The 25,232-nt window shown below is 33.3% G+C and overlaps 6 protein-coding genes across 24 annotated transcripts in view; all 6 read right to left on the bottom strand.

Annotated features, from left to right (window-relative positions):
* The window catches only part of LOC124428661 (atrial natriuretic peptide receptor 1-like), a 38,986-nt gene extending 36,202 nt beyond the window's left edge, over window positions 1-2,784 (bottom strand). The window contains exons 1-2 of one of the 2 annotated variants that reach the window (XM_046972969.1): window positions 2,386-2,784; window positions 2,034-2,190 (exon numbers count right to left, since the gene is read on the bottom strand). In XM_046972969.1, coding sequence (XP_046828925.1) covers window positions 2,034-2,118 — 85 coding nt within the window. In that variant the 5' untranslated portion in view covers window positions 2,119-2,190; window positions 2,386-2,784. Of the gene's footprint in view, window positions 1-2,033; window positions 2,191-2,385 lie in introns of those variants that run through there. The other variant, XM_046972975.1, reaches the window with a different exon arrangement.
* Window positions 2,785-3,136: 352 nt separating this feature from the next.
* LOC124428662 (calcium-independent phospholipase A2-gamma-like) lies at window positions 3,137-6,929 on the bottom strand. 4 transcript variants are annotated; one of them, XM_046972976.1, is made up of 9 exons: window positions 6,552-6,929; window positions 5,309-5,738; window positions 4,875-5,241; window positions 4,571-4,783; window positions 4,465-4,488; window positions 4,131-4,339; window positions 3,856-4,054; window positions 3,575-3,781; window positions 3,137-3,500 (listed from the first exon to the last, which is right to left on the bottom strand). In XM_046972976.1, exons 1-9 carry the CDS (start codon window positions 6,602-6,604, stop codon window positions 3,247-3,249), a joined length of 1,956 nt encoding a protein of 651 aa, XP_046828932.1. In that variant the 5' UTR covers window positions 6,605-6,929; the 3' UTR covers window positions 3,137-3,246. The 4 variants fall into 4 exon arrangements, with proteins under 4 accessions (XP_046828932.1, XP_046828933.1, XP_046828935.1 ...); XM_046972977.1 differs by lacking the exon at window positions 6,552-6,929 and adding an exon at window positions 5,880-6,545 and having other exon boundaries at window positions 5,309-5,763; XM_046972979.1 differs by lacking the exon at window positions 6,552-6,929 and adding an exon at window positions 5,890-6,544.
* Window positions 6,930-8,121: 1,192 nt separating this feature from the next.
* Window positions 8,122-9,524, bottom strand: LOC124428785 (cysteine and histidine-rich protein 1 homolog). The gene is made up of 5 exons (XM_046973280.1): window positions 9,304-9,524; window positions 9,001-9,212; window positions 8,548-8,708; window positions 8,259-8,461; window positions 8,122-8,149 (listed from the first exon to the last, which is right to left on the bottom strand). Exons 1-5 carry the CDS (start codon window positions 9,522-9,524, stop codon window positions 8,122-8,124), a joined length of 825 nt encoding a protein of 274 aa, XP_046829236.1.
* A 452-nt stretch (window positions 9,525-9,976) lies between these two features.
* LOC124428784 (cysteine and histidine-rich protein 1 homolog) lies at window positions 9,977-13,414 on the bottom strand. Its single transcript, XM_046973279.1, has 2 exons — window positions 12,658-13,414; window positions 9,977-10,033 (listed from the first exon to the last, which is right to left on the bottom strand). Exons 1-2 carry the CDS (start codon window positions 12,895-12,897, stop codon window positions 9,977-9,979), a joined length of 297 nt encoding a protein of 98 aa, XP_046829235.1. The 5' UTR covers window positions 12,898-13,414.
* Window positions 13,415-13,560: 146 nt separating this feature from the next.
* Window positions 13,561-21,226, bottom strand: LOC124428665. 13 transcript variants are annotated; one of them, XM_046972993.1, is made up of 10 exons: window positions 17,530-20,112; window positions 17,347-17,450; window positions 16,754-17,167; window positions 16,442-16,664; window positions 15,973-16,109; window positions 15,677-15,898; window positions 15,417-15,599; window positions 15,221-15,340; window positions 14,960-15,134; window positions 13,561-14,835 (listed from the first exon to the last, which is right to left on the bottom strand). In XM_046972993.1, exons 3-10 carry the CDS (start codon window positions 16,880-16,882, stop codon window positions 14,798-14,800), a joined length of 1,227 nt encoding a protein of 408 aa, XP_046828949.1. In that variant the 5' UTR covers window positions 16,883-17,167; window positions 17,347-17,450; window positions 17,530-20,112; the 3' UTR covers window positions 13,561-14,797. The 13 variants fall into 13 exon arrangements, with proteins under 13 accessions (XP_046828949.1, XP_046828951.1, XP_046828956.1 ...); XM_046972995.1 differs by having other exon boundaries at window positions 19,105-20,112; XM_046973000.1 differs by lacking the exons at window positions 16,442-16,664; window positions 16,754-17,167; window positions 17,347-17,450; window positions 17,530-20,112 and adding exons at window positions 20,522-20,709; window positions 20,808-20,994; window positions 21,071-21,226.
* Window positions 21,227-21,798: 572 nt separating this feature from the next.
* On the bottom strand, window positions 21,799-25,202 carry LOC124428663 (carboxypeptidase N subunit 2-like). 3 transcript variants are annotated; one of them, XM_046972980.1, is made up of 7 exons: window positions 24,814-25,202; window positions 24,529-24,679; window positions 24,370-24,441; window positions 24,151-24,294; window positions 23,646-24,033; window positions 22,867-23,126; window positions 21,799-22,570 (listed from the first exon to the last, which is right to left on the bottom strand). In XM_046972980.1, exons 1-7 carry the CDS (start codon window positions 25,034-25,036, stop codon window positions 22,177-22,179), a joined length of 1,632 nt encoding a protein of 543 aa, XP_046828936.1. In that variant the 5' UTR covers window positions 25,037-25,202; the 3' UTR covers window positions 21,799-22,176. The 3 variants fall into 3 exon arrangements, with proteins under 3 accessions (XP_046828936.1, XP_046828938.1, XP_046828939.1); XM_046972982.1 differs by having other exon boundaries at window positions 23,014-23,126; XM_046972983.1 differs by having other exon boundaries at window positions 23,646-23,762; window positions 24,171-24,294.
* Between the last annotated feature and the right edge of the window lie 30 nt (window positions 25,203-25,232).

The raw sequence follows: 25,232 nt of genomic DNA, 5'->3' as shown, positions 1-25,232 counted from the left end.
TAGAAATGGTTCACAGGTGTCTTTCAATTTCAATAATACGTACATACCTCGTATAGCGCGATTCTCCTCGAGATCGTAATACCTACTGACACTTTGAATCCGGTCAGAAGAAAGAAGAGAGAGAGAGAGAGAGAGAGAGAGAGAACTTGGTTTGATGATGACGACAAACACGCGCTCAGAATCGCGCTACCTTATCGCCAATCGTTTATATCGTACAGGCGTTTGATAATAGTTATCGAAATCTCCGATGTGCGTTAATCCCTCACCTCTACCCTTTAGCTCGTTCATTTTCTTTCAACATTGAGTTTTCTTTGCACGACTATACGAAGGATATCAAAGACTAATATGTGGATATCGTAGTGATAAAATTCAATCGGATCATTCGGTTTTTCACCGATATTTCTCTCTCTCTCTCCCTCTCCCTCTCTCTATCTATCTATCTATCTATCTATCTCTATCTCTATCTCTCTTTCAAGAGCTTTAATAATAAAACGCAAACAGGTATATGTAGACCTTATGATAATGTAGTACCTGTATTATATATCTATTCGATCTGTAGGGGGTTGTGAACGAAAAATTATCAACAACAGGAGAGCAAGTTCTATCCTTCGCGAAAGTAAAATCTCGACTGATCATAAACAGGAGATAGAGATATCTTCTTTTACTTTTGCGCATCCGCAACGTGGCACGAGAGGGTGCAACAAGTGTCTCTCATTAGAAGCCTACCCTTCTATGATTACTTGGCAAAAAGTAATCATGTCGATGAAAACATTTCATTATTTACGAATAGATATATAATAGGTATGGATACATTTTGATTTTCTTTAGACGAGGCGTAAACGTCCGCAAAGGACGCTAAATATATAATACTTTTTTTTTCCTTTTCTTTTCTCTTTTTCCTGTTTCTTCAACGCGTGACACAACTTTCAAGCGCAATACGCCTGATCGCAAATAACTTTTATTCGAAATACGATATTATTTTCGCAATTACAATAATACGAAAGAAATGTTACATTTTCATTCTTTTTAGTTTTTTGCTTTTTCTTTTCCTTTCTTTCCTCATGATCACCGTTAATCGTAACAGTGGATTAAGTCAAAAAAAAGAAAAAAGAAAAAGAAAAATACTTTACGTAGAAAGTAATATCGATTATCCAGATCTCATCGCTTGAAGAATTGTTGCATACGTAGACACTCTCGTTAAATGCAAACTCTGGTGTCGTTAATTCCTTTAAAACTCATCGTGAAATAATATTTCAAAAATTGACAAATTTACAGACATTTGAAGTATCTTCATTTATCCGTATCTGTACATATATCCATGTATTTTTATTTTAAACGCTGTTTTACTCAAAACCGCGTTTTTGTATGAAACTTCGTATCATTGTCTAATCTTTGTTGCGCGGAAATCTTTTTTTGTATTTTCTTTTTTTTTTTTCCTTTAAATATCAAAAAACTAATAATTTTTTTTATCGAAAGTCGATTATTCATTAATAAAATAAATTGCGTGAAAATGAAAAGAAAACAAAAACAAAAGAAAAAACAAGGAAAAACCATAAAAATTAAATTTTTCAAACTTTTCAGACGTATGTAAAGACCTTGAAGCATCAACACGTATACATTCACGTATTATATACGAAGGAATGTATGAGAGTATTGAATAAGATTTGTAAAAATCAACGCGCGAGTCTACGAAATAATTATTCAATGCATGATTCTACATAATAATTCGTCAATGATTCAATAACTGTATTACAAATCAGAATCATCGATAAGCCGTCTCATTTTTAAATGATTATAAACAACAAAGGCATATAATAATTTCCATTAGATGACGACAAATGTTAATCATAAATAATCGATTGCTTGTTATGATCGATAATAAAATATTTCGACGTGTCCAAGATATATTGGAGACGAATATAGAAGAATTGTTTTTATCGGGGGGAGGGGAGGGGGTGGGGGAAGACGTAGAAGAATGATACAATAATTATGTGTCATGTTGATAACAAATTAAAAATGTTGGATATACTTGCCTGTTGGATATACTTGACTGTTGCAACAAATTTCATAATAATGGCGTCGGCGTCGTTGAGAATGTCGACCAGTGCACATGCGCATTATGCCTTAAGAAACTCCTCGTATATTCCATTAGCGAAATCTGACTTCTTTCCGAAGGACCTTCGAGTGAATCTTTAATATAAATAAATTTATGACTTATACACGTATATATATATATATATATATATGTGCATATATATGCATAGACGTGTGTATCAAAATGTCGAGAAAATACGGAAAACTTTCCAATCGTACGATAAGAATATTGAAAAAGAAGGGAAGAGAAAAGAAAAATAGGAAAACTTTCATATAATCCGTTTTTCGTACCTTTGTCCTCCTGTTAATATTTAAAATTTTGATGATAAAGGAAATTTGTGAAATACAGATTTGCCGAGCTAATTTGATGAAACTAATTACGAAATTAATATGCTGATGTTTCGGTCCATCCGATACGACGAGTACACAATAACTGTTGAATCTAAAGTAGTCCCTTTGAGAATATTCGGTATCAATACACCTCACGACCAACTCTGATTGGTTCTTCATCGTATTAGCGATTGGAACTATATTCATTCGGTTAGGAGAAAAAAAACAAGTCCTTTCTTACCAATTGCAAGTAGAAACAGATACATATCGTCTGTGTATGTGTACGTTGGTCACACTAATTCTTCGAGTGGAATGCAATTAAGATTGTGAAGAGGTCAAATAAATAAATTAACGCGCAATGTTTTTCCTTTAATACAATCCAAAATATAATTGAATATATTAATATTAATTCGTTATAGATTGAAAAGCTCTTTTAGATATTAAATATATTTGTTAATATATATATATATATATATATTTTTTATTTTTGTATATACATAAATATTAAATATTTATATTAATAATACTTTTCGGATCTCTATTAAAAATCTTTCTACACAAAAGATATGTATCACAGTTGGATAGTTACGATAACTAAAAAATATTAAAATTATTTGCAATGAAAAAGAATTTTCATTATGTACGAATGCGGAGAGAATATTCTTTGGAAAAAGGAAAATATTTACAATATGTAATTGGAAAATCATAATCGTTAAGTAGAACATCTGTCATATTTCGAAATAACATTTGCATTACTCAAAATAAATACTCTCTTCAAGTTCTAATTCGTGGAATGCGATCTGTTACTATTATGAATATAGTTTAAAGACCAGCTATTCTTTTCTGTAAAGTGATCCAATCCAATAATTTCTGTTGCATTGATCTTGTTTGAGATAATGCCATAGCAGCCTTCTCAAATTTCTCTTCGTTCCTGCGTATATACATTCTTGCATCTTGCTCCAGTTGACTTACTTTCTCAGGTCTTATTTCTACCATAGATAACATTTCAGTAAGGTATGGATTGAATCTAAAGTAGACGTGGTCAGGTAGAAGATCATTCAACATTGTGTGTACAGCTAGAAATAATTGAAAAATAATCAATTGAATCAGCGAAGATAAGCGCCTTCAAATTATTACTTTTATTATTTACCTTCGGTATCAGTAGCGCTATCCAATATTTTATAAAATTTTTCTTTCCAACTTGAAATGGCTACTTCCACCGACGTGGAATCAGTATCAGAGATTCTGTTTGGCGTTCTTCCAGTGCCAAATGAAATGACACATTGAATTGAACTATTCGGCCATAATTGTTTTGCCTCGTGTATTGCTACTGCACACGGATTATTTACCAATATACCTAAAAGATCGTTACTTACGTCATAATATTATATTTAATGGATACATTACAATGGATAAAATGCGAACGATTACCTCCATCCTGATGAAGGTATTCTCCGTGTTTAAACTCTTCGAAATAGCTCGGAGCCGCTGCTGAGGCTCTTGCTGCTTCCCATAATGCATGTTTATGCGAACCCATGTATTGACTTTCAATTCTGTGGGGCAATGTATAATTTCGGAATACATAAGCCATTACGCGTTCATGATTAACTACCGCTGATACAGCTGAGAACTAGAAACAACTTTGTTATGTAAAAAAAAAAGTTCTATTTGTAAATGTTTATCAATGTGCTCTAAATAAAACATACCTTCGGAGAATTAGGATCACGATTCGTCTTTATGAGGGGTTTATCACCTATTGTTTCCCGTAATAATTTCTCCCACAGTGCTGTATCATAATAAGCGTGACTCCACACCAGGCTACTAGTACCTTTTATGGCACTCTGTGTAAACACTTTAGTACTCATTTCCTTGTACAAGTCGGAGACTTCATCTAATGACTTTCTCTTAAGCCCTCCTAAAGCGGCAGCGGCAACAACAACAACAACAACAACTTTATATTACCTCATTTAAAAAGCAATGCAAATTATAAAAGAAGGATCAATTTTAGAGGTGGTAAAAAAAAAAGGTACTAGTGTATACCTTCGTCCGATTCCTTCGGTACGGCTGTATTTCGAACAATAGAGATTAATCTCTATGCGAAATGTAAGAAATAAAATAAAAGAAAAAAAGATTATTATTGAAATACCTAACGTGGTGGCAATAATAGCTCCTGTACTGACACCGCATATATAATCGAACATCTCATGCGTTTTCTTTCCAGTCAATTCTTCCAATTTCTTTAACATTTCTATAACGAGAACACCCCGAATTCCTCCTCCGTCTATAGAAAGAATTCTAATTCCACGTCCAGTCGGAGGATCGTTATAACCCATTATTGCTAATGATTCTCTGATTGATCCTGCAGAGGAAAAAGAAGAAAATAAAATGGAATGACGGATATATCTTTTATATATATATATATATATCTAAAATTAATGTTAAAGAAAAACCTTGAATTTTTTCATCATTATTCGTCTGCCGTATTCTTAGCAAAGTACTTATAGCTCCTTCCTTGATCGCATAATGTCGAGCTTCCGGATAACGATCAATGTGTGCCAATAGATCTTCAATTCTTCTGCACTTTGAGGCACTCGACTCGGCGTTTACAATACTGGTCAATACATGTCGCGTTCTCGAAATAATACTATGCTTTGAAATATTACTGGTAACGTTTATCTTCCACTTTGGCGTAGACGTTAAACCGCTCTCTTTTGCCTTGTTCGTTAATTTCAATATTAAAGCAGTAAAAATTTGCGGTAAATAAGTTAACTCTTTTAAATGTAATTTAACGTTAGTATTGCTCAGCTTAAAATCTTCCTGTAATAAAGAAATATAACCGATGGGTCTAGTATGTAATTTTGTATATATTACAGAATATTTATACCTTTTGAACTGTTGGACTTTCTATCAGCTTTTCTACGAGCTTTCTATTATCAATAATGGTCTTTTCGTTAATTTCTTCTTCCCGTTCCGTTGTTACCGTAAGAACACTTTTTTCAAAATTACTTTTCTCTTCTTTTATTATTTTATCCGATTGTTTCTGAGCCCCAATAAACAATAATTTTCTAATGGTATCTCCCTGGATATATGCTATCTTTTGTACCAATTCTATCCAATATTTGGACAAAATCATTTGAAGATTTTTCTCATAACCAAATTTGTTTAAGTAATCTTTTATCTGAGCAAACAGTTTTGAATGATTTTGCATTGACATGTTTTCCTTCTTTACGTTCCTTACGGATAAGAAAAGTTTTTTCCACAAATCTGTTATCTGTTTTTGGGAACCTTTACCTGTCGCGCTATCTGTCAATTGTCTGCGATCCAAAAAGGTACGAAACACTTAATACAAATATAAAAATCACCTATTAGATTATATTACAAAGAGATTCTAATCAAAATCAATAAACTTTATAAGATTTACACTCATAAACGTAGACAACAGATTTAATACGAACGTTTTTGTACCTTAATATTCGCCATAATGAAATTTAATAATAATTTCCTCCAAATTTTAGCTCTAAATAAATGTCTCTCAATCGCTCTAATTTAATACATTGTCATTGCGTTTTAAAACTAAGAAATAGTTTTAATCCGAACTTTTCATCACTACTATGACGGCCGCCATATTCTCGTGATCAGCTGATCAACAAAATCACGAATGAGATTTTACCTCGTAATATGGTTCCACCTCTTCGTAATATTGACTGAGTCATGATCTTTATTTTCATTTCTACGTTCATTGAATTAATCATACGGTAACATTAACGCAATCGTTCGATCATTAATCAAAATTAATGTTTCTTTTTTCTCTTATTTAATATAATAATGAAAAAAGCGAGGCGAAATAGTTTGGTATCAGTTTTTAATCATTGACGAACTATATTTTATGGACACGTTAAATTATTAAAATTTAATTTAATTGTCAATCGAATAATTAAAAAGAATAATTCGTAAAATAAATTCGCAATCGAAACGCTAACATCGCAATCCTAACATTGGCTAAATATATGCGTATACAGGTGACGTAGAGCAAATTGGATTAAACTAAAAATAGTATATGAGCGAGCGGAAGATCGAATCGATAGAAAAAAGTTGTATTTTCTTTTCTTTTCTTTTTTTTTTTTTACCTTGTCAGAGAGATACATCGATGGCAGTGTGCAATAGGCCTGTTTAGCGACATCGAGTGGTCGTCGATAATAATGACAATAACAATATTAATAGTAGTGGAAAGAGTAACAAGAAAAAAAGAACGGCGTATTAAAAATTTCTTCTTAAAATCCGGGGATGAAAAAAAAGGAAAAAAAAACAGAGAACTAACAATCTTCGATATTGTTTCAATTCACGTTCCACGTCAATAGTTATAACCTTTATAAACTAAATCGTTTAAAGCCGACTTGAGTCGTTGCAATGCACTCTCGCACGAGAGAACCTTTTGATCGGTCCAATGATATCTAAAGAAGCACCTTCGCTGTGTTACTAAACTAGCTAGAGGCTAATAGCGGCTCCTTATATAAAACAAACTTTCATAACGTATCCCAAACAATTCAATTACTTGGCGTGTAAATAAAATCGTACGATAATAAATTCGTCCAATCAGAATACACTTGGCGCGTTCATCGAAATACAAATTGTTTATATGGAAATGACTTAAGTTTTGCAACGTGATTACGTGTTTGAAAACAAATATTTTGTTTATATTTACGTAGGTTGCCTTACTACAATTCGACAAAAACATTTCATCACGATCGACTCGACGACGCTTGAGAAAACAACGAGAGAGAGAGAGAGAGAGAGAGAGAGAAAAATACTCTTAATCGTCCGAAAGAATTTATCCAAAACAACCCAAGAGATTCGATAGCCTCTGTTTTGTTTTGTTTTTCTTTGCTTTTTATTATCGACAGCTAGATTACAAATCGTTTCGTAGAACAAACTTTGTTTTCTTTATATCGAAATTTTTGTTTATAATCCTCCTGGAAAGACCTCTTTCATATTCGACGATCGAATAAAGCCAGTTAAAAACGCAACCATAAGAAAAGCAACACAAAACCTTTTCCTGTTACGAACAGGTACATCACATGCACATAGTTTACAATTTCTTCATCATTATAATAAATTTATTTAAATGTATATTATTACAATAATATAAGATTTTACATCAACAACACTTAGTATATAAATAGGTGAATCTATATATTAAGTTTTGTTTACCAATCGTGAGTTAAGGTGATAACAAACTCATTGCGACATTCACTGTAATTCTAAGTAGTAAACTAACTTTAGAAATGCGTTTTCAAAGTCACGAATATAATTCAATAGATTAACAAGATTCTACATGATTTTGCAACGATAGCTTTCTTTTACTTTTAGAATTTACAAACACACACGATTAAAGACAGCAGGGAGAAAATCACCTAAGAAAATTATTCTCTTAGATATCGTTTGTATCTTCAAATGCCTGCTCTATGTATTTTCCCTTACATTATACTTTAATTAATAACTTACTTTTTTCAATTATATACTTTTGCCTGCTATAATGTTATTAGCATCTTTCTTTATAATCATATTATAAGCTTTATCATCATTGTTACTATAAATGGTTCTAACTCTTTGTGATCTACATTTTCATTATAATTATTACTTAAGAAATTGAGTTATCGCATTCTGTTACGTCGTAAGATTACGATAACAAATATATTCTTATTTAGATGCCAGGAACATTATTAACCTAAAATAATAAAAACTCTCTCTTAAAAGTATTTCATAGAGAGACACACCTGTAGATATGTTTTAATGAATCAATTGGACATCGTGATCAGTTTTACAAAGGAGCTCACCTGAAACTAATTGCTTTTGCAGCAAGAAGTCTATTACACTCCGCCGTATCTGGTAATGGTATAGGCAAATATGGACTTTCGTTGTCTTGTTCAGTGAATTCAAATCTATGAATTCTTGGCTGTACTTTCATATCGCCAAAGGGTCCTTTCAATATCAAATAGTGCAGGGGTAATGGATATGTCGTTTTCGTTTTCAGAATCAACTATCAAACAAATTAACATTATTTACAATTGTTTCGTCTCATTGCGAAATTCGTCGATTTTACAATTACCGATAATTGATAGATACCTGATAAGTTATATCGCGTTCAGAACTTTGAGTAGGATCGCGTTGGCTATTGTTGATCCTTGCTTTCACAACCCATTGATTATTGAATGCCGTGAAACGAGATGTTTCGTAAAACAATTTATGAACAAATTCATCGGTACGGTACGGCTTCATTTGTAAATCTAAAATTAATTGAATTCTTTAAATGTCTACAACTTTTTCGATACCCTGTAATACAAGCAATGAGAGTAAGAAAAATGAACAATAGGGTAGTACTTGATTATTCACAGTGGGGAGATCTAAAAAAAAAAAAAAATATCAAATTATTAAAACATAGTAAATATTGCTAGATGAAAAATATGAAACTATACATATTTCTTTAAAATAAATAATAAAATGTGGGGCAGGGTGGGGGGGGGGGGGGGAGTGACCAGAAAGTGAGTGTAAGCATCAACATGAATGACATATACAGACCATTGAAAGTGATTTTTTCGTAGGACAAAAGATCAAAGACATTGTCATAGAGCCTACGTTCTTCTAAAGTACGAGCATCAATGTCGCGTAAAGCTTCCATAACATCTGCCCCAGTGCGATGAGGATGAACGCAATGTGCTTCGTGCTCTGGTCCTTCATGATTTGGACCTCGCCATGGGCAACCGATCCTACTGTATTTGCAACTAGATATCCTATATGAAAGATCAATGATTATTATCTCTAATGAAATAACAATGATTGTGAATTCTTTGAGTATCATTTAATTTTATTTCATTTATTTACCTCTCCTCGCACATCGTTTCTTCGTGACGTTCCAAGGAATTCCGTGGGAACTCCTTGGCGCAGTATTGACATTCTGCCGGCAATTCGGATACCGCTTTTTCAACTGCCAAATTTCGAGATGCAGACGTTTTGCTGATTTCAATTCTGCAGTTAGGACAGGTAGCCAATTCATCTCGTAGCCTGGCATCTGCGAGGACATGAGTGAAGCAACCAGCACACATCAAGTGTCCATTAGTACACTGTGAACATCATTGTAACAAGCATTAATACATACATCTTAATGTACTTTGTATGTGATCTTTTTTTTCTCTTTCTGTTTTTTTTTTTTTTTTCTTTCTTTTTTTTTCTTTTTCCTTTTTTTTCTTTTTCTTCTTTTTCTTTTCTTTTCTTTTCTTTTCTTTTTTTTTTTTTATAGATACATTTATAAATGTTCTCAATCAAATGCAAGGAATTATCATGTATCTGTGAAGTATGTATTAGCAGTTTAAATTTATCCAAGGCTCTTTGATAGATTTGTCATTTCTCATTTTTCATTTTTCATTTTACTTTTGGGCTAATACTCTTATTAGCCCATTACATACTTTTGTTTATTCTGCTGATACTATACTTCCCAATCATCAATAGAAACACAGTACAAATTTATTATTAATAATAATAATAATAATAATGAGTGTCAAAATAAAATAAGACTACAGTCATGTATATTACCATGATTTTGATGTTTTACAACCTGAAACACAAAATCATATGGATACTATTAATAATTTACGTATTCATTCATAAATTTTCTTATACACATTGTGACATAGATATACCGCCAATGTTACTATTTCTAATGCTGCCAACAATGACAACAGATGGGAAGAAAAAAGGATAATGATGCATGGGAACAGAGAAAAGGGATATTTTATGTGAAATAACTAACTAATAACCTTTAAAACATTTATTCTTTTTATACTCTTCAACTATACATGATGTACAGATTTTCCAAGAATTCGCTTTCTCTCTCGCACTCTCACGCTCTCGCCGTTTTCATAACTGGTTGGCATTGCAATTCCCACATTTATTTATAACAACTATCGGATAAATATTATTGGACTTTGCCCTTCATAACCTTTTACAATAAACATATTGGACGATATAAAACAGATATAGTTATTACGTACTAAAAGATTATATGGATCTAACAATTTAATAGGCTCTTACAATTCTCTTACCTAATCATTGCTCTTTCAAGAGATTAAAGAAGGCACAAAATAACTATTTGATTTCTAATATGATTCTATCTAAAGAAAACTGATGTATAGGCAACTATATAAAAATTTATAAACAAGGATGTACAAAAGTTTAATTTATGTCACCTTTGTTAATTAAAACTATGCTGCATTAGTCTACAAAATGGTACAATAAATACTATTCATGTGCTCGTTATATCTTTCAGTATTGCTAACAAAGGCAGGCAATTAGCCAAATTATATGTATGTTAATAACATCGGGTAATATATTTTCAAATACAAAATACATATCCTTTTGAATAAAAGTGTTCTCACAAAAGAACAGAAAGAATTTAAGGAAAAGAAATTTGGATCAATAACGGTTGTGACTGGCAACATTTTGTTGTCAGGATTCAGTTCAAAGTACTATATGTACATGCATGGATATATATATACATATTAATTATTAAATAGCAAGTAATAAGACTCCATTAAAAAACATTTCTTTAAGTACTTCTTAAAACATTATATATGATTTATCTTCAATTATAAATCAATATATATTACATACGAATGTGATAAATATTGATTTATAATTGAGGTAAATTAATGTGTATGTAATATCTACATACATATATACATATATTTGATCACGTTTAAAAACAATACATTTTCTACTGTATAACCTACAATAATTATCTGAGACTGTAGAAAGAAAAATTTAAGTAAGAACTGAAACACTTTCTTCTTATTTTCCTCGTGACCCTTATGTGTATTAAAATTTATATAGTTAAATACAATCGTCTTTTAACCATGCTTTTTTAAAATACCATTAGTTGGAACAGAGTTTTAGAAAATTCATTCTATTATTGTAGTTTTGTCAAAATTAATAGCATGGTAATCGACATTTTCTTTTTTTTTTTTTTTTTTCTTTTTTTTTTCACTCTATAAATTACATATTATCTATTGGTTTTCTTTTTTTCTGAAATGCATTACAAGTTTACCTACCTGCGAAACTTTTTCTCCTTACCTTTAGTTTATAATGTATATTTCCAGTGAATTAGTAAAGGAAAAAAAAAAAAAAAAAGAAAAAAAGAAAGAAAGAAAACAATATACCAATAATATGCAATGTTATGCGTAGATACTATATTATCTAATATACATTTCTAATTAAATAAATTGAAACAAAATATCCAATATTTAATAATAATTGCAAATACCTATTTTTATATATCCAGAGAGCGCAAGTAATCTAACCTCAAAAGTTATTTATTTTTATGTCATGATGGTTATGATAGTGTTGATATAAAAAAAAAAATAATTAAAAAATAGAAAAATTAAAAAGAAAAACGCTCAAAAAATTTAATGATTAATTTTTTTGTTTTCTTTCTTTTCACGTAATTTATTCACTTAATTTAATTATACGTAGACAATACGAACGTAAAAAAAAAAAGAAATAGAAAAGAGAATTTCTTTTGGATCCTTATAAAAAAAAATACCCGAGAGAAGTCAGCGACTACCACAGGACCAAATCACCATAATATCGCTAATTACCCGCTGACTCTAATTATAATCGAATTAGCAAACTCGTCGAATGCGGCTATTGTAGGTGAATGACCGCAACAAGTCAATATCGAAGAAAGGAAAACGTTCGTTTGAAGAGTTTAACTTGAAAAATTGAAAATTATCTAATGGCAGTGAGAGCTGAAAATCGAAGGAAATAACTACGTAGTAATACACACATATATATATATATATATATATATACACCACAGAGCATATCCACACACACGTACGTAATATGACGCACATTCGTTTATATACGTACGTGTGCAGCATATAATACCACACACACACACACACACACACACACAGACCCACATATATACACACACACACACACACACACACACACACTATATATATATATATATATATATATATATAAGTATATGCAAAAGGAAGAAATGTCGCGCGCAAGGACAATGGCCAGACATTCCATGTTATTAAAAACGTGGGTGGAAGAACCGATGCACGATCGGGAAATCTCGCACAAACTCAAATTGCATATGATCGATCGTAATCAATATAAAAAGCTTTTCTTTCTTCATTTTTTAAGATAGGAGCACCGTAAACTTACCTGATAGACGGCCGCCCTGGGCAGATCAAGACAAACTGCGCAGCAGAGGATGCCGCCCAATCGGTGCTCCAACTTCTGCTCGGTTTTCCCATCGCCGCGCACCTGCTTACGACGCTTCTTGTCGGGCTCGAGGAAATCCTCGACCTTTTCAAGCTCGTCTCGCATCGGTGCAACCGACGCGGCCTGCTCTGAAACGCTGCTCGAGGAGGCAGCCTCGTTGCTCGGCTCCGCCATGTTCATTGTTTTGATTTTTCCTCTTGACGAGCGTGGTACGAGCTCTGTCAGCAGACTGTGACGGACTTGTCCCAATATTCCGCTAGAGTCGCTAGCATCGTTCGCGCACACGTCACCGATTGGTCGATCGAACGAAGCAGCGACCAATGACAAAGTAAAGAAAGTATGATCTAATTTTTGGCTTCGTTATAAAAATATCAAAGTATTCTAATTAGATCGTATATTTTTATATCATTATATTAAAGTTTTTCTTTACATCAAAATAGTGATAAATTGAAATCCGTTTTCTATTTCGATGAGGTTAAAAAGATAAAGAGAAAGTTCCACAGATTAAAAATTGAACACGCGCCATTTTAATAAATGTCGCTATTGGAGCACGTGGCCAATCACAAAATAGACGTCAGACGTAAACGCACCTATCCCGTTTCAAGCTCTCGCGCGTATCCCCACCCGCTCTCTCTCCCTTCGCTTTTCTAGCCATTCATTCGTCATCATCACATCCCCCTTCTACCTTTTGCGCGCCATTTTTCGATACGATCGTGAAGTTGTCGTTATGAAATAATATGCAAATAATTAATAATTGTGTGAAACATAATGCCAAGTTTAAAGAAGAAATCAAACAAATTATGAGACTGAATTGGAAATGAATATGAGAGTGAAAATATTGCGTTACTTTAACGTTCAAGTTTTTATTAACCCTTTTTCAACATAGGTATAGCCTAGCAATGCGCCATTTCGTTATGCACACTCATTTTATATCAAGGTCACACACTATAGATTTATCTCGTATATTACTGCGTATTAATTAAATGATTATTTAATAATTTACAAATGTACAAATAGTGAAATTTAATTGATTCATAGCGTGACGGCCAATCGAATCTTTTTTTTTTACTTTTCTTGGGGTTAATCCAGCATCAAAAGCACTTGGAATTATATTATGTGTTTTGATCATGGTATTTCCTTTGACTATTAGTTCGATCAAAATTTTAACGAGAAAATAACAGTCTTTAGGTAATAGTTAATTATTATACGTATCGATAAAGACTACTTAATAGAAATGTGTGATAAAGATGATAAAATCGACGTACTGCACTAAAGTTATGACATACAATATGCAAGACTTATGCTTTGGACGAATTAGGTATAATACTGCGAATGTTGTTTAATGTGCGTAGTTTTGATTAATTTTATCTGACCACGTTTTGTATAGATTGTCGTAAAAAATAGCACTCATCTGTGCCTCTTTGTAGACTTATAAACAATACTACTCTAAGTATATTATCGTGCAGAACAAACGTTCCGTTATGATGAACCGAGTTGATAAATCGAGGAAATGATTAGGTGGCAATAATTGTAATTTTGAAGTAATTATTTAAAGAAAGAACTTTTAAATTTGCAAATTGAAAAAATCATGTATATCTAATGGATATATTATATGGGGCTAGCTTCGTGATGTCTAACTAATGTTATACCAATAGAAATTCATTCAACTAAAGTGTAGACAAAGATGAGAACTTGTAGATTTTGTACTTTGTAAGTATTTCCAAACGTATGTACTTTCAATGTATGTATCAGAATATCAATATTGTGTAATTGTACAAATTATTGCTTGGTATAGATTCTTTCCTCCAGGTCACGAGATACTTGCAGAACGTTCATTTAATAATATGTAATGCTCATTACATACTTCGACATAACATCCTTTTCTTTGACGTGCATACATAACCCAGAGTTTAAATACGTAATTCCTGCTAAATGAATAGTTTCCTATTTTATTAATATTTACAATTACACATCTCTTTTTACGTTGCCTACAGACTGCTTTATCATACGTGCAGGAGCTATTTTTGAAAATCACAATATTGGAAATATTATTTATACTCTACCTATATCTATCTTATATTTAAGTGTTTGTGCCTATCCTCTGAACATTTTGACTTCCTGGAAGAAGAAGAAGAAGAAAAAAAAAAGGAAAAAGAAAACAAGAAAAAAAAAAAAAAACAAGAAAGAATTTAGAACTTATCATAAAATCTCTTTGAAAAAATGTTCTCATCGGTTTACGTACCTTCGATGGGCATTTCTGTTGTATCATCTTGATCGTTAACAATTCTCTTGTCATTTTTCATTTTCGTTATCGTATTTAACATAGCAGTGGTCGAATTTTTTACAGAAATATAAGATTGTTCCAAACGTTTTAGTCTATCGTTCAATTCAACGTTGGCTGCATATATTCGTTCGACCTAAGGGGGGGGAAAAAAAAAAAAAAAGAAAACATCTAAGTAGACCTTTAAATGACGTTAATTGACAACAAGAAAATATTATATACTTGTTCTGTTAATGATGGCAATGTAGTTATTTGTTCAGACACTTTTGCATATTCTCCTTCCAATGATATAACCTTTGTGCTAACATTTTGGGTCGTATCCAAGAGGGAATTCAATATTTTCTGAAACAATGCGACCAAATTATTACCAACGAATATTATTGGTTAATCTAATAAATGTAGTTCACTGTAAATTTACATGATCTTTTTTCTGATCTTCGCTAGTCCATTGAAGAGTTCTTGATAGAGTTTCATTGACGTGCGTCAAGTTATTTGTTACACGCAATATCGCGGCATTTAATTCTTCGGTTTTCAGTTTGGTTTCGTTGGTAGTTAAGATTTGAGGCTTTTGCGTTATATTGATTAATTCAGAAAGAGCGTGCTGTAATAATGATCCACGAGAAAGGAATTAAATTTTTTTCAAAGCTATGCCCACTTATTCGATGTAATAAATTTTACCTGTACGCTGCTGATATTTTGTAACGCAGTAGTTTGAACGTTTTGTAGGCGCGTATTAGTTTCTTTTAATGTTGTTACAGTTGAATCCAAATCTCTTATTTGACTGCCCAATGAAACAACGGTCGTCGAAAGTGCTTTCAAATCTTTAGGAACATTAGCAAGCTCTGGCGCAGCGTGCACCCATTCTTGAACTTGATGCAATCCATGTTGTATGTTTACTAACTGCAATGAGTTCTTATTAGAAGTATCAAATACTAGAAAATAACAAGTATATTAAGACGATATGACGTATTTACCTGAATCGTGACATTGCTTATTTGAAATCTAAGATCCGACAAATGAGAGAAAATGACGGTTTGATTATTTTGCAGATCCCTCGACATGGAATGACATTTTTGCAAAGCATCAGGAACACCCTCGTTTCCGGCAATTACTGCAATGCGATAAAGATAGAAGGATCTCGTGAAAGATTAAACGAGCGCCATTGTAATAATGGAGGAGACTCTCTTTTACAAGAGTCTTGAACCACGTCGTTATTTAATACAAATGATCGATGATTATTATAAGGTGAGATAATATCTGTGAAATTTTTACAGAAGCACATTTTGCGATATCATTCTGGAACTAATTTACAACGATCCTATATATAGATTACATAGATCCTTTTATATGTAAGAAAAGAGGAAGAAAAAGAAAGGCCGATATTTTTATTATCGTAAATTTTCAATGTACAACGACCGCAATGGGATTCGTTCCCAGCAATACCTTGATCCAATTCCGTTCTTAAGGCGGTGAGTTGTTGACGAACGTCAATGAAAAGCCATATTAAGCTAGCAGTAGCTAAGACAGAAGCGCATGCCAAAAAGGCACTACAAGCCTTAAGAAATCCCGGACAAGCTTGGCTCCTTCTTCCTCTGCATTTGCGGCTGCTTCTTGTAGACGTGTTCCAATATTCTGAACGTTCGTCACTGCTATCCGTCAATAATTCCTGCAAGATAAATAATTATTTTTAAAAAAAGGCAATACCAAAGTAATTCTAACGTAATGTAATTCTGTTTAAAGATAAATACATCATACCTGAGAACTACGTTTGCCGGAAGTTCTTCTGGAAACGGCATGTGGAGGTGCAAGAGCATCCAATTCCTTACGTTTCTTCATTTTCTTCGTTGGTTGACGAAGCGGAACCGTAACCGCTACCGAGTCCATCTCAAGTAAACACTCCTCCTTCGTCTCCTTGATTTACATATACTTATTATCCTTATGCCGAGGTATAATATCTCGAGGTAGTTGTCAAGTTTATAATACAGAGTTATATTATAATCATTGACTTTTTTTTTTATAGCCTTTAATTGCTAAACCATGTTGTTCATGGTGTCATTGCGGCTAAAAAATGTCCTATACTTCTTCTTCACGTTCGATGATATGAAGTTTCGTGATGATAGTTTGAGAATAATCCATGGAAGGTCATGTTCGTTCATCCAAAGATCTTACCTATTATTTTACTTAATTTAACATACGTATGCATATCAATTTCCTTTATCAGTTTCCGTACAGAAACGACGTCCATAATCTTTTCTTTTCTTTTTTTTTTTCTTTTTGGCACGTAACAACAATGCACACCGTATTAAAAATTATACAGAGAAATTATAACGAATAAGACGTGAAATTACCAATCCATCGAAATTTAAACCTTTTTTGTTCGCTTCATTTATACTCGCTTTACCTTTATTAATGTCGCTGATAGAACTATACTTTTTAATATTAATTTTTGCACCTATATATAAAGAATATTAACGTAGAGACGAGAAAGGAGATATTATTGTGATACGAGTTGAAATAATATAATGACTCACGCATTCGATATAAAGTAACGATATTAATGTAAATACTGCTTGTTTATCAATTTTTTATTAAGTAGAGTACGTTCATTGCGAAGAACAATAACGGGGAAGACGAAAAGGAAGGAATACAAATATATTATATTATATTTTTTCGTAGTCGGCAATATTTAAAACTTTTCTCGTCGTCGACGCATTCGTTATCGCTCTTCTAAAACGAAATAACGACACTTAAAACGATGGTCACGATGGTGAAATTTATCAAGAGGCTATAATCAACGATTACGGGCGATACGGAGCGATTAAAAAACGATGCATTTACGACCGAACATTGTCGCGACACTACTGAGAAGCTCTTATCATCAAATTGGTGGCCAACAATAACAGCAGGTAAGCGCGCCTTCTTAGGAAAACGCGCACATCTTATGGACACGCTATAGATGCTCCGCTCTGTTATACACGTGTTCCATTGTGTTTGTCTTGTGCATACAGGGTGAGTCAATAATTACTCTCAAACTTGAAATAACTCTTTTGTTCGGTAGTTCAAAAATGTTTCAACGAAAAATCATATAGACACGATTATTGACTTTTTTTATTGGCCAACCGAAGAAATTATAGGTCACGTTTCTTTTATTTCTTTTTTCTTTGCTTCTTCTTCACTTTTTTTTATCCCCAATAAAAATTTATTTCAGACGCTAATAAATGCTGACTCATTCTGTCTGTGTGTGTGTGTGTGTGTGTGTGTGTGTGCATACACATGTGTATAACTTGTTACAACGCATACACATACATAGGAAAATCAAGAACGTCTTCGCCGACGTATGTCTGTCTTCTTCCTTGCCGTTTTAAAATCAAATACACGTGACTATGTACAACGATCTATTGTATGTGTATGCCTGCGTGGGTGCATGCGTGGACAAGTGAACTTGCTCGAAGTTTTCGTCGAAACAATTTACTGCTTGCTTTCGTCTCTATCGCGAAACCAGGCCAGACTGTTTTCCGTCTATGACGAATGATAACGAATATCAAGTAATCAAAGACCGTAAGAGAATGAAAAGGTGACGATATAGTAAGCGAAATAATATTATTGTTCTTTTTCTTTTTTTTTCTCTCGTCCTCAGGAAATATATGTAAATTGCTATTTCAATGTTTGATTTCAATTTGATACTTGTAAATAGAAACTATTGTCGGATCATAAGGGACGACAATCCACATACGTACGTGTATATATATATATATAGATATTTCCTCTTGGACATATGTACATCGTTATCTCGTTCTGATAATAACGTTATCTCAAAATCCCACCTTGACGCGTTTTCCTTTTTTTCCTTGTAAATTACATATCAATAGTATGCGGTCAATAATCTATTTCATTCGAGCAAGGCACTTGTAGAATACGTTCATTCGAAAGCTTAACAAAATATTTTCATGAAACGTTAACGAAAAACTTCACGATTTGTTTTTTTCTTAATTATTCAATGGCCGATCAATTTTTTATTTCATATAATCGTTTCGTTTCGTTTCGTTTCGTTTCGTTTCGTTTCACTGTTTTAAATACGAGATACGTCGGCAATTGTTACGACTTACGAATTTGACATAAGACTGGTTTTGCGCTTTCACGACCGAAAAATACTTATCGTGTTAAGCGTTTTTTTTCTTTTTTATCGTGGAAGTTGTCATCAGAGCGTACGATAACCAATGTAATGTTAACTGGCGATGTTATCTATCGCGAAACACTTTCGGCACACGTTTTTCTTTGATTAAAAAAACCCATTCGGCCTTAACATCGTTTGAATCCGACGGTGATATTGTCGTGACATAAAAGGTAACTGTTTCGTTTTATCTTTCGAGTCGTGTCGACCGCGTTGGAAATGAATTATAAAAGTCTTATTCTCATCGATTCGAACTTTTATACTCTGTACAAAAGTTGAAGACACAATACGGATATAGTAGTCCGTAAAACACGTAAAATATATTATATTTCTATATAATTTTCTTTCTTTTTAACGCTATTCTTATTTCTCTCACTACCGCCCACCCTCTTGACGTTGTGAAATCATTCGTAATTGACACGATGAAATCGATTGGTCGTCGTAATAATCTATGATACTTAATCGAATCTTCAAAAGATTCAAATTCGATATCCTTCGTGTCCCGTTGGATCGTTTATAAAATGAAGAAATTAAATGTCGTGTTGAACGAACGATTATATGTAATACATATCTCTCTCTCTCGCTCTCGTAATAATCGATCGTAAACTATTACACGTTTTGCAAATATTTCACACGATAAAAGATATCATCTTTCTTTTTTTCATGACAGTTGCAACTTAATATCCAAGCACAAACGTATGAATGAATGAGCACGCATATATTCGATTTGAAAAATAAATTTAGGCCGCGTTAGAACTTAAAAGGAGAAAATAAACGTCGTTGTGCCAAATGGACGAACGATTTCCGTGGAGGCCACACTATTGACACACACATGATCACACATACACACATACATACATACATACAAACACACACACACACACACGCGCGAGACTCGCCCGCCCGCCACTCGTCGTCTCTCTGATATCGACTGACGAAAGAAGGGGTTGCCCCTTTACGCGAGGAACAATTCCATTCCTACCGCTAGGGGTTGCTGCTTCGTACGATAAAAACCCTATTCGTACTACTTTCATACCGAAATTCTTAACATCGAATAAGTAATAGCTAATATTATATAAAATATCAAAGTACACACGCGTATTATAAAAACGATAATAGGAATATATTTAAACGATTATCAATTATTTTTTCGCACGATTCATAAACAAACATTCATCAATTAATTCGTTACAATTAGTTCCAGAATATTTTATTCGACTACTAATAATTTATATTTACATATTAATTTCCATTAAACATGCTACGCATAGATGTAGATATGTATGTATATTTATGGATCAAAAGTATTAATGTATTAAAAAATGTTACAGATATATTTTAATGTCACTTACCCAATTTTATAGATGTGTCCATCCTTTCGATTTCCCCATATAAAATTGCAGCTAGCCAGGATAAAGCTATCAACCAAAATGTTATCAATAAGGCTACTACCCATAACGATATGATTCTCATGTCGGACCTATTGCAACCACATATGTCGCTGTCTTTAATCTTAACGGTACTTCCTTGCCTATATCTCCTATAACATAAATATCATATCATAATAACAAATGATCTATGAAAATTTTTATTTTTACTTGTATCATATCGAATATTACTATTGATATTTATTCTCACCGTTTAACTTTCTTTTTTCTTGGCGTTAGAACTAAATCTGGTATGTCTGATTCTGTTTCTGATAAAAGATCGAGAAGATTCACAGTTTCCTTGTTCCCTTGCATACCTTCTTCCTTGTTATTTGAAATCTTCATTATTGAATTTTATATTAAATTAATTGAATGCATCTTTACACAATGAGAATACTCTAATGATATATCATAAAATTAGTTTCAACGATGCTAGGAGTTATCGTTATATTCCTTATGTTAATATATAACTACCTTTATTGCATGTCCTTCGGAAGCAATTAATATATTTATATCTATTATTAGTGAAATGCAAATAGTATTAAATTAAGACAAGATTTATATACTTTGGCACATAACCTACTTTGACACATCTTTCTGTCTAAGTCATCCATAATTCGTATATACTATTGCCATCTATTGATGAAAACAAACGTTAAATTATTTTTAACCCCATAAGGATATGTCGGTAAGGTAGAGTCAACTTCACGCAAGAAGTGATGACTAGCGAAAGAAGAGCACTCGGGCGCTTCTATTGGACAATCCTCCAATCTGCTTTTCTAATATTTCTTCGATGCTTGCATATACATGTGCATACGCATGCATACGTATCTTCGTTACATCACTGTAGAAATATAAACTGTTAAAGCAATTAGTTGTTTCGTTACTGATGGAAAATTCCACAAAACTTCCATTCATGTGCCATCTAGCGGAACTTTCATCATATTCGGAATCAAACAAAATGATATTATTTTATGTTACAGATTCGCAAGATAGAGCATTATTAGAACATTCTAACAAATTTATTCGTTCGGGCAAAGAAATTTCAAGTCTGACAAAGCGACATTATTAAATCTTGTTATATACAGTCAGATCGATTCTATAAACTTAATGTTACCTATTTTAAAACAATATCTAAGTAAAAATTCTTTGGAATATCTCGAAAATGATATATGATAATAAAAGAAAAAGTGCCTGAGTAATTGAATATAATTATCTAATGAACTTTTCCTTTATTTGTCCTATCTGATTAATACATCTATATATATCATAATATTTTAAGTTACCCGCCGAGATGATAGTGCACCCCTCGTGCCATCTGATGTGACTAACTGTAACTATTGTTTCCTTAATGGATAAGATAGGTTTCTGTAATGTAAAATTTTTAAGAATACGATCTTTGACATTTTTTGCATTTAATAAACAAAATGATAAAAAAGAAAAGTAATGTTCTGATAGACGACTCTTGAAATTTCCATACAATTCTTAATTTATTTAGAAACTATTATTGATATATTTCGGGGGTGGCGGGGGAAGAAAAGATGTCGAGTAACAATTTTGATTTGGAACTATTGGAATCGTTATACTTCTGCAACTTTGCCAAGTGCGTTCGATAAAGAAATTCCTAATAAATCTTTAGGCACTCTTGGAACCAGACCCTTCATGGAGGCCCATTGACCCTCGCAAAGTTCATGAAACGTTAATTGTAATAACAATTTTCCTCCCATAGCACCAGGACCTCTACATATAACTCCAGCTCCAAATTCCCAAGATTTCGAATTATCATCGATATTAATCTCGCCCATGGTGGAACTATTTGTGATCGTTAAGTATCTCCTTTGTAACCAGGTTGCCAGATAAGCGGCCGAACAATCGCAATGCCAAGGATTTCGTTCCAATCGAAGCTGTCGTATTGTCAATAAACCATCTAAGATCTTTGCTGGTAAATAGGATAGATAATTGGCCTCGAGTAATCTGAAAATGTTGACTTATGTTGATATATGTCGATTGCGATTATAAATTAAGGGCCAATCGAGTATATCGTTTGTTAAGAGAAATAAAAGACAAATATATAAGAAAAAATAATGAAATGATTTTTAGATTGGAAACACCTGACTTTCGTTTAAATCGAAAGTTCAATGATTCTCTTTTCTGGCGTTTCTCCATGGAGCAGCTTACTCCGATTCAATCGGTCTTCAATTTATAATCAATCTGTATTTTCCCAATTTTCTTTTAAACATTACGATGAAAAGTCAAATAACGTTACTGACAGTTTTCGTAGGTTTGGAGTGTCCTTGAACAAATCTGGATGCAAGAGTCTCAAACGATTGGAATGTAGATAAAGCGAAGTTAAATTGTTTAACCCACGAAACGTGCTTTTTGATAGGACCTCTATACTGTTGGCATATAGTACTAGCCTTTCCAAGGAGTTAACACTATCGAATAATCCTGGTGTCAATGTTTTTATATAATTTTGTCCCAATAGCAGTTCTTTCAGTGCCGCTAATCCATCGAATGCCAACGGACGAATCTATTAACGTTAAGAATGTTCTTTAATCATAGAGAAAGGTGTTCTAAATGTACGGATAGACTAGCAACTCGTGGCGTTTGTAGACAAGTCCGAGAACAATGACCTGACAATTTGAACTGACCTGTCGTAATAGCTTTCAGATACCGAAACAACGTGTAATGTAAGCTCTTACTTTCTTTTTCTCTTTCGAACAGCGATCGATCCTACTTCAAACGAGTTTCAAAGTATTACATTTTGCGAGAGTTCGTGCGCTAAGAATGACTAAGGAGAACTGTCCCGGGAAAAGAAAGAAGTATTTAGATATTAAGAACCGAACTTAGGGAGTATATGTGTGTGTGTGTGTGTGTGTGTGTGTGTGTGTGTGTGTGTGTGCGCGTGTGTGTGTGCGTGTGCCTGTTGAGCTGACAGTTTGAACGGAACCAAGCATAGTAATGTCATAAGTTAGTCAGTTGCTAGTAAGTATCAGCACCTTAGGAGAAGGTATAAGAAAGAAATGATAAAAAACTTTGTAATATTTACATGAGTCAATCTGTTGCTGGATAGCTCGAGCGTTAACAATCGTTCCAACGAGGAAAAGAGATTGTCTGGTATTTCGGTTAATAGATTCCCCCTCAAATTCAATTCCTCCAAAGAGATCTGTTGATGAAATATGTCAGCTGGTAATTTAGACAATCGATTGTCGTCGAGTTTCAGGCACTTTGTATTAACTAGGTCACGAAAGATGCCACTTTGAAGGGTAGAAAGACGATTGTGCGAAAGAAGAAGCTCCTCCAAGGTTTTCAAACCGTGAAATGTGCCACTCGGTAAATGGGATATAAGATTGTTGGAAAAGTCAAGCAATATTAGGACGTTATTAGCTATGAACAAACTCTCTGGTAATGTTTGCAGTCTGTTCGAGGATGCGTCGCTGGTAAAAGAAAAATATAAACGTTTGAATGGACGTAAATTTTTCTTCTCTCGTTATGATTCTGATAATTTTGGAAAATGCATTTGGAAATATCGTCGGTAAACGTAACGAACTCACAGAATACGCAGATTCCGCACCTTAACAAATTGATTTTGGTGCAACTCTCTCAAAAAGTTCTTGCTAATCCTAAGATGTACGGCGCTGTGCAAGGAAAAAAATAGATTCAACGGCAGGTGCTCGATGTAATTACCGCTCAAGTCTCTGTAAAGCTTAAAACTCGTTTAATCCAGTTTACACGAAAGAAAAGTCCGATTTACACGAAGAGGACATACTCACAATTGGTTTAGTTGCGTCATATCCAGAAAGGTATCTCTGTGTAACGCCGTCATTTGATTACTTCCCAAGTCTCTAAAACGTTATAGGGACGTTACATTACACTTGACATCTCGATTAAGACATTATCCAATAAGGATGTCCTTATTAGGACTTTCTTACAATTTTAATATATCATTAGGAACCATTTGGGATGGTGGAACATCGAGCAAACCATATCTCCAACAGGAAAGGGATTTTGTTTCGGGCACGCACTTACACGGTCCTTCGGCACAAATTTCCCAATCCTCGTACGACGTGCCGATTTGCCAAACTAAATATCCAAACACGATGTATATTGCGGTACAAAAGGGAGATAAGGAAAAAGAAAAAAAATTCAATTCAATTCAGCTCTAAGGCTAAACAATCCGTTCGAAAGATTTGCATTGTCAATTCCATATAACTCACCTGGTTGCTCGACAGCCCTGAGCCTTCTCTCGAGGCTGGACAAACGACTTTCAATGTCTTCGAGAAGAATATCCGAGCTCTTTGACGACCGAGAAAGATCCGTACAAGCGGAATTCCAATTCTGCGGACAGACGCTTGTCTCACAGTATGATAATAATGTAAACGGATGAAGGATCCTTAAAAATGTGACGAGCATTCTTACGAGAGACGATTCGCGCGGCATCGTCGCGAGGACAAATATAATCTACTTTTAAAGATCGTGCTTGTTCATCATCCATCATCGTGTCGGTCACATCCTCATTAGGGTGTTTATTAATAAGAGAGGTAAACACTCATTACGCCGAAGATTGACAGACAATAGGGTTGAATGAGCACGGGCATGATCGTCCGTGCTCGTAAAAATAATCGTCATTCTAAAA

This window comes from Vespa crabro, chromosome 13 (genome assembly GCF_910589235.1).
Source record: "Vespa crabro chromosome 13, iyVesCrab1.2, whole genome shotgun sequence".
Taxonomy (NCBI): domain Eukaryota; kingdom Metazoa; phylum Arthropoda; class Insecta; order Hymenoptera; family Vespidae; genus Vespa; species Vespa crabro.
Note: the sequence above shows the minus strand (reverse complement) of the source record. Positions and strands in the feature narration are given on the sequence as shown.